General features: G+C 41.6%; 1 protein-coding gene across 1 annotated transcript in view; it reads right to left on the minus strand.

Moving 5' to 3' along the window:
- Positions 1-4198: 4198 nt before the first annotated feature.
- LOC126259899 (threonine-rich protein-like) overlaps positions 4199-18185 on the minus strand; it is a 45210-nt gene continuing 31223 nt past the window's right edge. The window contains exons 4-5 of the mRNA XM_049956981.1: positions 11962-12144; positions 4199-4979 (exon numbers count right to left, since the gene is read on the minus strand). Of these exons, the coding sequence (XP_049812938.1) occupies positions 4580-4979; positions 11962-12144 (583 nt within the window). The 3' untranslated portion in view covers positions 4199-4579. The remainder of the gene's footprint in view (positions 4980-11961; positions 12145-18185) is intronic.

Raw genomic sequence — 18185 nt, forward strand, 5'->3', positions numbered from 1 at the left:
CAGGCAAAGATTTGTTCGAAACTGTGGACATCTTATGATATGAAATCAAATTAACTGGGCTCACTGTTTTGGTATGTGTACTGACTGGGAACATCAATGTCGGGGCATTACAGTGGCCTACAACTACTTATCCGTGGCAAAGGCCCTGACATTATGTTGACCCTATGCATTACCCATACAGAAGCACTTGCTTCAACAACATTTAAGTGTTGATCTGAACCAAGTGACGCAAATCGTCATGAATGTGTTGAGCTCATTAAAACTGGAACTGAGAAGTTTAGACAAATGTGTTGCAATTTGAAGGCTGAACATAGATCTCTCTTATTTCATAGCAGCAATTGTTGATTTTCCAGGGGAAACGTGTTATCACGCAGCTTTGGACTTTAGCGAGAAGTCTGTTCTTACCTGGAAGAAGAAAATCATATCAGTGCTAAGTGCTTTCTAGACACTGACTTTCTATTAAAGATCGCATACTTACGTGATATATCTGAGAAGTTAAACTCATTGAATAAGTCTCTGCAAGGAAATAAAACTAGTTTCATTCAACTTTTTGACAAAGTTTCGGCCTTCAAAAAGAAACTTCTTCTTTGTAAGAGAAAATGAATGACAGGTGAGAAGTTGGCTACTTTCCATGTTTGCAGCATTCTATGAACGACTGTGCGAAAACCTTTAGTGCAGATACATGTTCCGGAACTGAAGAACAGCTATCTGAAGATCATTTTCATTTTGGAAAATACTTTCCAGAAAAATATGATAGGTTTCAATGGGTTCAAAATCCCTTCAGTAATGATTATCCCTTCCGGGTTTAATGCTGCTGGAGAAGCAGATATGTTAGAACTTTAACCACATTCTTCACTGTAAGTGAAGTTTACTTCAGCGACATTGCCAACTTGAGCATCAAAGAATAAGGTGAGGTGACGCTCTTTGCGAGAGTGAGTTTTCTACTCTGTCTATCATTAAAACCAAGTACAGATCACGAATTTGTGTGGAGGAGGAACTGAGGATAGCTGTATCTCGTTTGGTACCAAGATCTGACAAGTTGTATAACAAGAAGCAAGCTCAAGTGTCGCACTGATGTGGGTGGTATTTTACTGGTAACGTTTTTTACTAGTTTTTTCAGTTTCAGGAATACATGCGACAGCGGAACTACGGATACAACATAGTCGCTCAGGAGAGCAACGAACTCAAACAGGTAGAAAATCATGAGTGTAATGCGTTATTTTAGCCTGCCTGACGACATCCTTCAGCACTTTGCCGTATTTTTTGTAGCGATTTTCTGTAACTGGGGTATGGTTGTTCCTCTTATTTCAATGATACGCTAATTCGGTTGTTCATAAAGTGGTTGCTTATTAGTAATGCATATCTCTCTGAAATTTTTAAATGGGAAAGGTGTGCGAAAGAAATTGATATATATTTATGGAAATGTATTCCAGTTTTTGTTTAAATTTCTATACCATAGATTTCTTGCCACATTTGCCCTTCGAAATTGGCTTTAAATATATGCATTGCAACTGGATTCTTTCCGCTAAATCTCTGTTTTAGTACTCATACTGTGCTCGTCAACTACAGAACGATCTATAAACCTATTATACGACTGTGCTGCTGTTTCTTGAATTTTAGTTGGAAAGTACATTGTGTATATTAGCTTCTAAGGTTTAAGTAGATCCATTTTGTCTGGAAAAGTAATTAGAAAATTTATATTTAAATCCAAACGCAAAATTAACTCGATGCCTTTCTTATGTTCGACCGGGTGTGCTGGGGCATTGGGTACTCCATTCCGGAATTTCGTAATGCTGCAGCGTGAGGCAGAGCCCTGCGACGTGGCAGTTCTAGGTATTTGCTTAGCTGACCCTCGATGGCCCCCTCCTTCCTTCTCCATCCCTCCTCGTCTCAGAGCTCTCAGTGTTGCGTTGTGAGGTACTCTGTAGCCCGTGCACTCGCTAGTGTTATACTTGCTTCTTTGGACAATTTTGAACGTTTGTGCCATTTTCACTTTATCTAAGCAAAGGATTGAATTGTAAAAGTTCCTTTTCACGATAGTATTTATTACAAGGATCTAAAAATACATAAGTATTTTTTTGTATATTTTTCGCTATGTAAGAGTTGTTAGCCAGCAACTAGTGTTGTTTGTCTATTTGTTTCTAGGTCCAAAGGTTTTATAAAGTTTGAGGACCTACCTGCACACCTTCAAGAACTCGACGAGACCGAGAGACCTGGAATAAATTTTTTTGAGTTACCTGAAAGTGAAAGTGATCTGAATGAAGATGAAGTTCATTTTAGCGACCAAGACCATGGAACTAATTACGAACAGGAAGACGAAAATGGGAGCGAGGGGGAAAGAAGTTCAGAAATTGGGTTTTTCTTAGGGAGAGAAAAACTATCAAAAGGAGGAAGAAACCAGACTCTTAAACAAAATATCCAAGCAAAACATATTACAAAAGTTTCACCCGGTCTTACAAGCTATTGAAATAATATTTTTAATAAAATTGATGCGTTTTTCAAGCATTTTAAAACTTATATAAATCATGTGATAATATCCCATATTAATAAACACATTGACAACCTTAGAACAAACTGCAAACGTACAACATATTGTAAAGTTGCTGATAGATGTGACACTGCGGCACTAATCGTCATTTTAATTTTAATAGGTATAAAGACAGGTCAACATGTAAATGTAAAAGATCTTTGCGAGTTACACGGTACAGGTATGGAATCCTGACGGCCATAATGAGTTATAAAGATTTTTGTTTATAATGTGTTGTATGAGGTTTGATGACGTTTTCACTCTAAATGAAATGAAAAACCTGACAAGTTAGCTGGAGTTGGAAAGTTTTTACATTCGTTTACAATCCACTTGAAACGGTTCTATAATCCAACTGAATATGTGGCGATTGATGAAATGTTGATTAAATCTAGAGGCCGCTATTCCTGGATCCAGTACATACCATCCAAAACCCGTCAAAGAAGGGATAAAAATATTTGTCGTGTGTCATGCAAAGAGTTCTTACAACAGTAATATTGAAGTATATGTGGTAAAGCAGCTAGATGTACAATTTCAAGTATGAAACAGCCCAGCACAAGTTGTAAAAAGGCTTGTCACTCAGAAATGTCACCACTGACAACTGGTACACGAGCTGCCAATTAGCAGAAGACATGTAGAGAAAAAATGACAATTTTAGGCACTCTTTGCAAGGAAAAAAATGAGCTCCCATCCGAATTTTTGCCTCTGAAAGACGAACCTGTCGGACTTTCGACATTTGGGTTTCAAGGTATAAATCTTTTGTCTCATACTCAACAAAAATAAATCTCTCAGTGACACACCTGTCTACAGCGCATGATACGGATGATATCGACCCCGAAACAGGAAAGCCAACCATTATTATTGATTACAATGACGGACGGAATGGTTACTTGATATTTCTGTTTCCAGAAGTACGAAGAGATGGCCTATGGCATTATCTTTTACTATGCTAAATATAGCATCCGTGGAATAAATTGCCAAATTTAATATTCACTTTACAAACCAGGAGGAACCCCCGAAATTTGACGTATTTTTTTTGAAGAATTTAGTGTCTGCATTGATGAATGAACGCTTGAAAAATAGATCGGAAATCATATCACAGCCCACCGATGTTACTGAGTTTCTAAGAAGAAAATTCCCTTCAGATGAAGTCATTGACACACCAGGAACGTCAGAGAAGAAGAAGAAAGGAAGTTGCCACGTGTGTGGAAGGAAAAAAGACAACTCTACGAAGAAAGTTTGTGTGAAGTGCAATAAGTTTACTTGTCAAGCTCGTCTGATTACAGAGCCTACGTCCGTTACCTGTCATAAACAGGAGATTGACTCACACATCGTTTATTATTTTCGTGTAATTGATTTATTGTAGGTACAATATAACTGTAAAGAGTTAACATAAAATAGTTAAAATTAAAATGTGTATACATTCTTTCATATTATTTGTAAGATAACTTTCGTCATTTATAAGTTAAATAATGTATTTCTTTCCTTTGTTACGTGTCTGTATCATTAATTCCTTCATTTAGATGCAGATTAAAGCTTTTGAAACAAATATATAAAATATTACTGGAAAATATAAATATTTAACTGATTCCTAAAGAAATTATAACTTATCATAGAAGGTGGGCTACTGAATACCCCAAGGGCCTACCCACGCAAAAAAAAAAAAAAACCATCGCTTCCGTTCGAAATTTAATACGAAAACCCTGGGAAATCAATAGAGGTCTGCACTAACTTGAAATATTTGTTCTTTTCAGTGATTTCGTACGTCATCTCTTTTGAATGAAACATTATATTTGGCATAAATGCCTGCTCTTCCCATCTGTAACAAATTCCTTGTATAGAAATCCTTAATTTTTCTTCTCCATGTAAAGTATGCTCTGAAGCAAAAATAATGTAAAGGTAGATTATAAATCCATGTACATTATGTCTAATTTCCGTAATATTTTGATGAAATAAGCTTTTGAACCGTCCGTCGTGCATTTTTCATTTCACTCCCAGCATTAAAGGAGCCTCACTCAAGCAGGGGTACCTCTACACTTCGTAGGTGACAAGACCTTAGAAATATTTCAGCAGTTCTAGTCCTCTGCGCCCTGGGCAGGGCCCGTAAATGCACGTCTCTTCTTGTGGGTCGTAGTGGTATCCATAAATGCACTCAATGCGCACCCAAGTTTCGCCATTGCACTTGTAAAAGCTGTGGCAGTCTTCTGGGTTGGCAGTGGATTCTGCGGGCGTAGTGCACTCGCCGCCTGGTGATGGTGGAGACTGAGTAGATTGAGATGTCACTGGTGGTGCAGCCGTTGACGGAGGCGTCTCTGTTGGTGCAGCCGTTGACGGAGGCGCCTCTGTTGGTGCAGCTGTTGACGAAGGCGTCACTGGTGATTCAGCCGTTGACGGAGGCGTCACTGATGGTGCAGCCGTTTGGGTAGGTTGTGGTGTTATGGAGGGCTCTACACAGCTGCAATAAGACAACAGGTTTGTCGGATGGGGTATACTGCATAAGGCATCAGTACGTTGAATTTCAAACTACTGCCGCCTTTTGTTTATCAACGTAGGTTACATTTCGGTCAAAATGAGGGACGCGTTCAAGGACTATTCGTCAAGATACGAACAAAAATTTGATTTTCTCCTTCCTCGCATCAAAAATATAATGCAGCTTTGTTTCTTAGGATACAGAGCTTTGAAGCGAGCTTTGAAATGTTTCTTTGTGCGTGCATTGGTCAAAACGAAAGAATAGTAAGACTGAACAACCGATGCACATTGAAGTAACCTAAGCCACAGTTTATTTACCACGTGGTTGTAATTAAAGTGCAGCTACTCACAGAGGGGATGTCATTGTCGTATGGCAGCAATATGTGGTAGGTATTCTAGTGCGTAAATGCAGTTCCTATTTATGCTGGAAAAAAAATAGTTCCAATTTTGACTACCAGGTGAAAACTGGCGCTATGAATGCGAGAAAGACGTATATAAATATTCCCTTATGTAGTGGATTAGGAATGGGACATGGTTGGAAAAGGTCAAACAAATGAAAAAAGGCATGTTGATTTTATTACAAACCGCAAGTTACTCAATTTGTTCAAAAGCAGCACAGTAGGCGTCGACGAGGTGCTGCATCCGCAAAATGACGTGATCAATACTTGCTCGTAGCATTTCCAGTGGAAATCTGAGCAACGTGTTTCTCTATTCGTTCGTGGAAGGTTGCATTAAGCAGATCATACGCTAGGCGAACGACATGGGGTGCTGCCCCGTCTTGCATTAAAACAGTGGTTTCCACGTAGTTATGTTTTTCCAAACCAGGAATCAAGCGCTGTACAAGGAGGCATCGATAACGTGTGGTGGTTCTAGTACACCTGGCAGGGCCCCTGGGTGTATTCTCTTCTAAGAAGAACGAATCGAGAATAAAGATGCTTGTGAATCCACACCACGCAGTCACATAAGGCGAGTCCAGTGACTCTTTGTGCACAACACGCGGTTTAATACTACCCCAAATTCGTCATTTCGGTGTGTTTCCTGCACCCTTCAGTATGAAATGCTCCCTGTCCTTCCGTAGGATAATGCCCGGCTACTTGCCATCAACTTCGATCCGTGCCAGAAAACAAAGAGCAAATTCAAAACGTGGCTGCATATCATGAAGTTTCAGTTGCTGCGCCGCCTGTATTTTGTACGTGTCCCAGTGTAAAATAGACCGTAAAACTTTTCGTACTGTTGACCATGGGATGGACAATACTCGTGACACTGCACGAACACTAGCACTACACGGGACACGTGCTGCATCGCTAGTTACAGCAACGAAACCTCGTCATTGGGATAGGACACGTTCCACGTGTCACACGAAGTCCACTTGTTTCCGAATTTCATTATCATCTTATTTAAACCATTAAATAACATCGGGCCTCTCCTTAGGCCTTTTAGTCGGCGATCCTGTCTCAATGCAATACTGTAATTGCTACAATTCACGAAAAACAGTTTAACTAGGAGCGCAGAGTCTCTCTATCCGACAGCCATTCTGTTCACTCACATACATTGAGTACGCGAAAGAACTTGCCCCCCTTCTACCAGCCATGTAACGCAAGTCTCTAGAGGAACGGAAGGTTCCAAATGATTGGAAAAGAGCACAAGTAGTTCCAGTTTTCAAGAAGGGTCGTCGAGCAGATGCGCAAAACTATAGGCCTATATGTCTGACATCGATCTGTTGTAGAATTTTAGAACATGTTTTTTGCTCGCGTATGATGTCATTTCTGGAAACCCAGAATCTACTCTGTAGGAATCAACACGGATTCCGGAAAAGCGATCGTGTGAGACCCAACTAGCTTTATTTGTTCATGAGGCCCAGAAAATATTAGATACAGGCTCCCAGGTAGATGCCATTTTCCTTGACTTCCGGAAGGCGTTCGATACAGTTCCGCACTGTCGCCTGATAAACAAAGTAAGAGCCTACAGAATATCAGACCAGCTGTGTGGCTGGATTGAAGAGTTTTTAGCTAACAGAACACAGCATGTTTTTCTCGATGCAGAGACGTCTACAGACGTTAAAGAAACCTCTGGCGTGCCACAGGGGAGTGTTATGGGACCATTGATTTTCACAATATATATAAATGACCTAGTAGATAGTGTCGGAAGTTCCATGCGGCTTTTCGCGGATGATGCTGTAATATACAGAGAAGTTGCAGCATTAGAAAATTGCAGCGAAATGCAGGAAGATCTGCAACGGATAGGCACTTGGTGCAGGGAGCGGCAAGTAATGTATTGCGAATACATAAAAACAAGGATCCTTTATTGTATGATTATATGATAGCGGGACAAACACTAGTAGCAGTTACTTCTGTAAAATATCTGGGAGTATGCGTACGGTACGATTTGAAGTGGAATGGTCATATAAAATTAATTGTTGGTAAGGCGGGTACCAGGTTGATATTCATTGGGAGTATCCTTAGAAAATGTAGTTCATCAACAAAGGTGGTGGCTTACAAAACACTCGTTCGACCTATACTTGAGTATTGCTCATCAGTGTGGGATCCGTACCAGGTCGGGTTGACAGAGGAGATAGAGAAGATCGAAGGAAGAGCGGCACGTTTCGTCACAGGGTTATTTGGTAAGCGTAATAGCGTTACGGAGATGTTTAGCAAACTCAAGTGGCAGACTCTGCAAGAGAGGCGATCTGCATCGCGGTATAGCTTGCTGTCCAGGTTTCGAGAGGGTGCGTTTCTGGATGAGGTATCGAATATATCGCTTCCCCCTACTTATACCTCCCGAGGAGATCACGAATGTAAAATTTGTGAGATTCGAGCGCGCACGGAGGCTTTCCGGCAGTCCCATACGCGACTGGAACAGGAAAGGGAGGTAATGACAGTGGCGCGTAAAGTGCCCTCCGCCACACACCGTTGGGTGGCTTGCGGAGAATAAATGTAGATGTAGATGTAGATACTGGCTTGTGAAATGACAGCGTGATTGTCTTACCGTCACACAAACAGTGTACACCGCCAGATTCGCTGTTGGCCAAAACTGTAATTAATGCTGTTCCAGCGTAAATCGGTTCCTCATTGACGCATTAGCATGTCTACCTAGCTTCACTGCAATGCGATATTTACAGCCCACACTGGACCTCCGGCAGTAACTGAACTTTAATTATAATCACTCGGTACGATGGATGCAGTGTCCTAGACTGCCTCCAGGACTTAATATGACCTGAGACTACCTCCTCTCTATTTTGACGGAACTCTTTGTAGAAAGGAATGGAGAAAAAGCACAGCACGAAATGTCAATACCGATTTGTGTTTCAGGTCAACTAAGCAACGCAGTACAAGCGTGAACGTCAAACATAACACGAGAACACAAGAAAACTTGCATAATCGCCATCTAAGTGTTATTAGGAATCACGGATCCGTTGAACTAAAAGCTCTTCGCAGAAAGAAGTGTTGAATACTATCCATCACTGTATTGGAGCTGAATAGGTCGCTTCAAAAAGGCCATACAGCTGGTGAAAACTGACTTTATTACTGAGATTCCTCACTTGACGTGTTTCATATGTTTTTCCATTGTAAGATGTACAAGTGCACAGAGGGTCCCAGGATACGAGCGTTATAATAACGGTGTATTTGTAACATAAGTTGACAGACTAGACAATACTACTAACTAGACAGTCTGATATGCTCTTACTAATGTTCTCACACAAGAAAGATGAAATATATGAAAGAAAAAAATTATATTTTAAAATACCTAGCAAGGGGAAGCGTACATTATGCCTAAATAAGAACGGTAGAAAACATACCTGAATTAATGAAGATTGTTTCATCAGTGAAATAATAGTCAGCTTAAAGAGAAAAATGATTTCACATGTTGTTTGCTACTTCAGAAGGAAAACAAGATACAAAATACAAAGTAAAACAGCTTTTTTTTAAGCCTTATAAATTTTGTTTGACGTGTTTGTAACTACATATTTTTTCGAGCAGATAATCGTAAATGTTTGAAATGTTTGGACGGCGTGTTTATTATTCTTTTAGGTCTCAGAAGTGTGGAAAACTTCCCTCACGTCCTTTATCAAGAACGTCCACTATGAATTTTACTTCTGTCATTAATGAATTCTGTTACAACTGCTTGTTCCTACAAACTATTGTTTTATTTAGATTTTATGCAAAACGTTTGTCTCTCATAACCTCACTCTCAACATTCACGTATCAAACTGCACAGCAGATTGCTGTCAAGACACGTGCAATATTGGCGCTAATGTGTCACGCGAGTCTCAGTACACAAACAGAACGCCACAAGTAGTCGATTGAGATTAGAACAATGCATATGTGAAAGGACACTAGTAAGGGAGAACTTTACAGGTGACAATCACCTCCTGGTTTACTATATTGTGCAGAATTATACAAAAATCTGAATATCGATAGAATAATCGAACTATATTAAAAGTGCAATATTAAGAGTTCAGTGGAAATTCCGCAGTTGAACGCAGAGAAGAGAGAGGATAGGTGGAAAGGGTATATAGAATGCCTAGACGAGGCGGAGGACTTGCCTGATGACGTTATAGAAGAAGAAATTGGAGTCGATGTGGAAGACTAGGGGATCCAGTATTATAATCAAAATTTAAGAGAGCATCGGAGGACTTAATATCAAATAAGACAGAAGGGATAGATAAGATTCCAACAGAATTTCTAAAATTTTGGGTGGAAGTGGCAACAGAACTGCTATTCATGTTGGTGTGTAGAATATATGAATCCGGCGGCATAGTATATGACTTTCTAAAAAATATCATCCATACATTTCCGAAGATAGCAACGGCAAATAAGTGCGAGGGTTGTCGCACAATCGGCTTAATGCCGTTGTTGCTAACGAGAATTATATACAGAAAAATGGAGAAGAAAACGCGTGATCGATTAGATAGTGAGCAGTTTGGATTTAGAAAAGCTCAAGTACCAAAGAGGCAGTTCTGATTTTGCACTTCGTGATGGAAGCAAGATGGATCGAAAATCAAGACAGGCTCATAGGTTTTCTTAACCTAGAAAAAGCGTTCAAGAACGTAAAATTGCGCAAATTCGAATTCTGACAAAAGTAGGAGTAAGCCATAGAGAACGATGGGTAATATACAATTTGTATAAAACAAAGAGGGGCTAAAAAGTTTGAAAGACCGAGAATGAAGTGCTCGGATTAAAAAGAGTGTAAGACAAGGATGCAGTATTTTGCCCCTACTCTTTAATCTATACATCGAAGAAACAATGACGAAAAAAAGGAAGGTTCAAGAGTGGGAATAAAATTCAGGGTGAAAGGATGTCAATAATAAGATTCACTGATGACATTGCTATCCTCAGTATAAGTGAAGAAGTATTACAGGATCTGTTGAATGGAATGAACAGTCTAATGAGTATAGAATATGGGTTGGGAGTAAACCAAAGAAAGTAATGAAAAGTAACAGAAATGAAAACAGCGAGAAACTTAACAACAAATTTGGTAACTAAGAAACACGCGAAGTTAAGAAATTCTGCTATCTTGGAAGCAAAATAACCCATGACGGACGATGTAAGGAGGACATAAAAAGCGGACTAGCAAGGAGGGCATTCTTGGCCAAGAGAAGTCCTCTGGTGTCAAACGTAGGCGTTAATTTCAGGAAGGAATTTCTGAGAATGTACGTTTCGAGAACAGAATTGTATGATGATTGAATCAAGGGCAGTGAGAAAACCAGTAGATCAGAGAACCGTAGCGTCTGAGATATGGTCCCACAGATAGTGTTGAAAATTAAGTGGACTGATAAGGAATGAGGTTCTCCTCTGAATCGGCGATTAAAGGAACATATGGGAAACACTGACAAGAAGAGGGGGGAGGGGGGTAGGACATGTGTTAAGACATCAGGTAGGAACATCCGCTGTAATAAACGGAGCTGTAAAACGTAAAAACTGTAGCAAAAGACAGAGACTGGAAACGTCCAAGAAACAATTGAGGGGTAGGGTGCAAGTGACACTCCGAGACGAAGATGTTAGCGCGGGAGAGAAGTTTATGGGAGGGCGCATCATATCAGTCAGAAGACTGATGACTCAAAATAAAAATTAAAATTATCCATCGCTGTTATACAGAACAATTTCATTCCTATGGAAGTAGGTACAGAATGTAAATTTTCTACACCACGGATTTCTTGCTATCCAATTTAGGAATACACACTACCTTCACGAAACAACAGCTGACTCTTGTTGAAACTCCTTCAAAGTGACGGCCTTGCGCGCCAGCAACAGGCCAACGAGAAAGGTAAAAATACGATTTGAAGGGAAAAAAAGAGGCTTCAGACTAAATTTAAAGAGACTAAATTGTTAACGACAGGAATGCAAACCAAGTTCTAAAATACTGTTGATGAAACTGTAACGTTTTGCATGTAATGAGAGTAGACATTATGTTTGGTATTATGGAAGTCAGGAGGACGTCAATGTATATGCATCAATTTTCTATATCTTTACAAAGGAGAGATGGCACCATGAACTGTATTTATAGGTGTTACTTTATTTGCAACCGATTTCGGATCATCGGTGATAACAGTTAATAATATGGATAGAGAGCAACCATCATCATTATACATCTTATGGAGGGTATAAGAAATTTTTGACGTCTTTGCTGGACGTGCTTTCCCATTTATGATGTCAACGATGACAGTCCTGTGTCTATGTGATCACCTGGTGTCACTGACAAGTCTGTAGATGTTGCACTGGAAAGGCGATTTCGATTGCAATGAAAATAAGACCTTTAAATACTGGTGAAGATGCGCTCCCTACCACATAGAGAAGTCAACGTAGGACGGAAAAGCGATGCCTGAGGCAATAATAGGATGTGGCAGCAGAAAATGAGAAACACTACGGAGTTCGGGAAGGTGTGGAAGAACATAGTGTGCCTGTACAATGAGTTGGAAACACCTCTGTGAATTAACACCATTTTACTCCATGTTTGCATGGGATACTTACGAATAAAGAGTGACGTTGAAAACCATTCCAGCGGGACACCGGTACATTACCGGGTCGAGGCCGTTTCCGTTGGGCTTGCAGACGTAGTAGATGTTTTGGTTCTCTGGGACGACGCCCACCTCGAGCGACATATTGCAGGGCTTGACGGGTCCTTCTGTGCAGACGCGGTCTGACGTCGTTAGTCTGCCCATGAGAAAGAATAATTTCATATCAGGCGTACTCGTTTTTTGTGCCTAGTTTTAGAAAAGCAACACATAAACCAAGTAGTTACAGAGCGCCTTAGACAGTAGTATCAGAGCAAGGTAAATACAGATGAAAGTATTACATAGCATACTGACAGGATCAAAATCACAGTACTGGTATCGGTCGTCTCATGTGATCTCTGCAAGTCACTGAGTATCAGTGAACCAAGAGAGAGCAACGACGCTTGTTTTCACGTTGCAGTTTCGTATTTGTAACGGCATCCTCAGATTTGCGTGACTCTGTTACAGATGTGCGCAAGTGTTCACTTGTAGGAATTCACTTGCAGACCTCTGGTTCCAGCGTCCGTACACTTACATTCTGTGTTGTACACCTGAAAGGGGTCACTGAACACTCCGTATTTTCATTCAAATGATAAAACAGAAAATGTAATAATTACCTGACATTAACAGAAGGAAAGCACTTTCAATATCAGGTTAAAAGAATTTCCAAAATGGAAGTTTCATTGCCCAGATTGCAGTTGATATATATTCTGATTACTAGCTTCGACAAAGTTATAGTGTCACCTTCAAGGTATGTATCAACTCGGATCTGGGCAATAAAGCTGTTTTGGAAGCTTTTTATACAAAGAAGTCACGGTATTTCACACATAAGATAAGCATCGCCGTTCTGACCACGGACACGTCAACTGGGCCTGCTTGACTGCCGCGGCGTTCATCAGACAATGGTGTCATTTGGATGTGGTATGGAGTGTTTGGTTCAGAACACCGCACTCCTGGCTATTGTTGGGTTAGCAGAACTGGTGTTGTTGCTATTTGGTCAAGTAGCTCCTAAAATGGCATCACAAGACTGGGTGCACCCCATTCCAGGCATCAAGAATGAATCCTTGACAGTGCTGGTAATCGAACTTGGGTCGTGTGGTGTCACTGCCAGACACCACACTTGCTAGGTGGTAGCTTAAATCGGCCGCGGTCCATTAGTACATGTCGGACCCGCGTGTCGCCACTGTGTGATCGCAGACCAAGCGCCACCACACGGCAGGTCTCGAGAGACGTACGAGAACTCGCCCCAGTTGTACGACGACGTTGCTAGCGACTATACGTACGAATCCTTTGCTCTCATTTGCCGAGAGACAGTAGAATAGCCTTCAGCTAAGTTCATGTCTACGACCTAGCAAGGCGCCATTAGCCTTAGATAGCTTGTATCAAAAGAGTCTCACTTGTATCGCCACAATCTCCAGATGTCTCATCAAGAACGATGTATACAAAGGATGGATTAAAAGATAAGTACCAAAGGAGCTGCATACTTTTCTTATTAGAATTCACTACTTATCCTGTTCCAGAATTCACGCCCGTCTGCGTTAGATAGCGTGCATTTCGGCCTCCTCTATCTACAAGGTGTTGGCACATTCACCAACACATCAGGTCGTGTGTGTGGCAGTTGTCAGTTGGGATGACAAGACTGAGCACACCCTATTATAGTCCTCTGCACCTCGTTCCAGTCCTACCACCTAGGATAAATCCTTGCAGTGCCATAAATCAAACCAGGAGTGTCTATGTGGCAGTCGTCAACTGGCATCACAAGATACCCCATTCCGCCCTTTGCAAGCCCTCTCAGTCCTCCCTCCTCCCCTCCCCCCCCCCCCAAGGACAAAGCCTTGAGAATGCAAGAAATCGAAGGTGGGGGGGGGGGAGGGGCAGTGTCTGTGTGCCAGTCTTCAATTGGCATCACAGAACTGAGTGCACCCCATTCCAGACCTCTGTACCCAATTCCAGTCCCCCAACAAGGATAAATCGTTGGTAGTGCTGGCAATTGAACCCAGGTCGTGTGTATAACAGTCTTCAATTGGAATTACAAGACTATGTGCACCCCCTTACAGTCTTCTACACCCCACCCCCTCCAGTCCTCCCACCAAGAATCGAACCTGGGTCATCCGTGTGATAGTTGCCAATTAGAATCACAAGATTGAGTGCACCCCGTTCCAGATCTCACCTCGTTCCAGTCCTCCCACAAAGGATAAATTCTTGGCAGTGTCGGGAATCGAATTCAGATTGTCTATGTGGCGTAATTTGGTACATATATCATCTTGATTCTAAGAACAACGCACCCTGATCACTGCGGGGCTTGCTTGGCTAGTTACAATCCGGCTTGATACGAAGCCTCCAAGCTACCTGTTGGGTGCACTCGCCATAGCGCTTACCTGGCGGTGATATACGTCCTGGAACTACCCGCCTACCCTGACTAAAGGGACAGGAAGGCACACTCAAATACAGTTACAAAGCTACCGACAGGGAGGAGTCTTAACTGTGCGGACTCGCCTGCCTAGCTACAACGCTATGGTCGGCGACAGCGTGAATGGCCTCTGGCATCGCAGTTCACAAGGAATGTTGCGTTGTCAACTCGGCTGAAAGAGCATAGGCAGCAGCTATGGTACGGACAGCTGCACTACCGGAAGTTCAACGTAGCTATCTACTGTTTGATTCAATGTGTACCTAATAAGTATGAGATACGTAATGCAAAATGGTGTATGTATTCAGTCTTTCCCAAACATAAGGACATGAAGATGTAAGGGGTCCGCAGGCCCTTACTATTAAAACTTGCGCTCACACAGGTCGACAGGGCAAATATCGAGTAGTGTGTGCAGGACGCGCGAGCTAGAGGGGATTCCCCGGAGTGCCGAGTGGACGGCTTGGGTAGATTCCCGCGAGGCGGGAATAACTGGGCGGAGAGCAGTGCGAAGTTAGCAGTTAGAGCGTGGAGTGCCGAGGCCGGGTGTGGTAGGTTCCCGCGAGGCGGGCATAGCTGTGCAGAAGTCAGCAGAAATTAATGCAAATTACCGGCGAAGGGAGTGGCCAACGCCGTGGTTTAACCCCTTTGTATCAATATTATGCGGGAAAGTGAGAAAGTTTTATTATAAAGTGATTTCAGTGAGATTGAGTGCTGCTGTTATACTTCCGCGTCTACCGCGCCAGCATTACTTGGATTACAGTGATTGGATATTGCGTGTGACGATTAACAATAACTAAAGAGACCTGTGATGAGATTAGCCGTCATTAACAGTGTATTGACGAAGGCAGTGGCTGTCTCCTTATTTTTGTGTTTTGCTAAGAATATAGGTTTTGTTTGTGAAACTGTGTTTGCTGTCCTCATTACCACCAAACCATACTTATTACCATATTTGTGAGGACAGTACGGAATGTAACACCTCCTGAGCAGTCCAATCCGATTGCTAGCCCATTAGGTACACGGTCACATTAATTAATTATCTAATTTTGGGCTGCTAATCAGGTCCGCGAACGAGCGGATAACTAAAACCAGGATCGGGAGTATTACAACGTTGGCGAGCCGTGAAAAGAACAAGTGCAAATTTCGGACGAGAAAACAAAATTTTCAATGTGGAATCGGGACAGTGCATGAGCGTTAAAATCGCGATAAGGAACAGTGCAATTTTTGAACAACACGAAGTAATAATATAGCAAGATTGTAACTAAACTGTTTTGCGGGCTATATTAAACGGTGTTGCAAAGTACAAATGCGAAAATCCGCGCGAAAAACTGTGAAAAGTGGACATAAAAAAAAAGAGACACGTGTGAACAATAAAATAGTGAGACGAGCCAAGATTTCGTCACAAAAGTCGTCAGAAAGGTGCTTAATGATAACAAATTGACTGAAATTGTTTTTTGCACGGTGAAAATCGGACGGTTTCGTGTGGACCCGTAAACTGGTATGCTGACGATAACGTATTGTGGCGACGCAATTAGGGAGTGACGTCACACAGAGCCACGTAGCAGTCGCACCAAAGAGCTTCGATCCGCGAGGTGATTTCACACAACACCACGGCGAGCGACGTAACTATGAGACAACGAGCGCAGTCCCGGCATCTAGCGGCCGAACTACGAACTACGCCCGCCTGCAGCGCTACGGGGCGGCCGACGGGGAACTACGTCGCCTTGCAGCTGACCAATTTCACGCGAGTTTCAGCGGCGGCCCGGCCACGCCCATCTTAAACGTCAAAACATCGCGACTCGAGGTAATGTCGGTTGGTGAGTGGAGCCGACGGGTTAAAATAACAATAAATTGCAGGGTGCAGTCCTTGTAATAAATAAACAATTTTAAATGATATTTACATTGGGAAAATGCTAAATTGTAGTAATTTCAGAAAAGTTGCGAAACATACTTTGAAGTCTAGCAGGCTTATTGGTGCACACTGCATTGTATAAATGATAATTGTTTTGATGAATTTGCATTTTTAAATTTTGTGAGTGTTATGATTATCTTGTTTAAAATATTGTTACAGAAATGGTGTATGTGAAAATTGTTTTTTTTGAAATTTAGGTTTGTGAGAACAGTCATATTCAGTATTCATGCATGTTATATCATTTTGGGAATTAACTGAAGGGATTGCAGGTACTGTTTGAGTAGGTTGATGGTAATTAGGAGTGTTTTGAATTATTGGAGGTTATTTTGTACTACTTGCCTGGGTATTAAATATAAACCAAAAATGTCTTCTGAAGATAGGCAGGTCTGTGAGGCAGTAGTTGAAAGAAAAGGGGTGGGACAGAGAGACACAGATGATTCAGGAATCAGTGATTGTGGATTATCATTAGGAAGCCCATCAGCACATTCAACTAGTTATCCTGAGACACCGGAGCAAGCAATGAGAGCTAAGCCAGTTTCAGAGGATGCAGATTTACGGTCGATGTTGGCAGCCTTGCTACAAGAAAATAACGTATCATTAAAGGAAGATTTACAAAAATCATTAGAGAAAGGTCTCAGAAAATCACTAAAGGAAGATTTACAAGCATCGGAAGAAAGGTTGCACAAATCAATAGACTTGATAGAGAAGAGTTCCCAAGAAAGCCTGGAGTCATTTAAGGAAACTATAGCCCAAGAAATCCAAACGTCACAAATGAAAATAGAATATAATCTAAAGAAGGAGATACAGGAACTACAAGAACAATGGAAAATGGATATTAACGAGAGAGAGAATAAGCTGCAGAAGAGAATAGACCAAGTCCAGGGAGACGTAGAGAAGGTGGAAGAAAAGTTAACAAAAAAGATAGAAGACGATATCGAAGAAACGAAGGCCGAATTGGGAGAAAGAATCAACGAAGTGGAAACAAATTGCAATTATCGAATCGCCGAAGTGACGCAGAGGCAACAACAATGCCACGAGGCGGTTAGGGGGATAGAAGATAAGCAAAACCGACTAGCTGTTAATCTGCAAAATGCTGTAATCATACAACGAGAAGGAGAAAAGAGGGTCGAAATGGAAGTCAAACAGTTACAACAGGGAGTGCAGCAATTGGAAAGCAAGACAGAGGAAATTGATAGACGAATTAGTAATGCAACCTTAGCCGTTGGGGAAAGTAAGGTCATTACATTGATGAGCAGTGATAATCGGTGCATCCAAAGTAATACAGGGCAGAAGTTTAGACCGAAAGGAGGGTTGCACCCAAGGATATTTATGAAATGGCTAAAAGGAGTTCTTCCAGCACATCTTAAGGACTCAGACAAGATTCAATTTGCAATAGATAGGATGGAAGGTGAGGCTTTCACTTGGGGAGTCAGGAAGAAGGAAGGGACTACAAGTTATGACCAATTTGAGGAGGAATTCTTAAAGAAATACTGGTCTAAAAGCCATCAATGTGCAGCAATTGAGGACCTACTCCATCGCAAATCACTTAGTACATGGAGGGGAACGTTGAGAGAGTTTGCTGAACATTTGTGGGAATTGAACGAGACCCTGGAACAACCCCTGAGTGATGACGTAATGATATCGGCAATAAAAAGAAGGTTGAATCACAGAATGCAAGAAACTATATCCGGGAGTTTGATTGAAGATAGGGAGGCGTTGATGAAGATACTGGAACAACTGGAATCTGTTCGAGCACAGGGATACGATCAACCTAATGTTCAAAATCGAGAGGGAGGTAATGACCCAAGGAATCATTTCAATAATTCGTCTAATTATAGAGGAAGAGGTGGCGGTTATGGATACCGGAACCGTGGTGGTGGACGGC

Source organism: Schistocerca nitens, chromosome 5 (assembly GCF_023898315.1).
Source record: "Schistocerca nitens isolate TAMUIC-IGC-003100 chromosome 5, iqSchNite1.1, whole genome shotgun sequence".
In the NCBI taxonomy this organism is placed as follows: Eukaryota; Metazoa; Arthropoda; class Insecta; order Orthoptera; family Acrididae; genus Schistocerca; species Schistocerca nitens.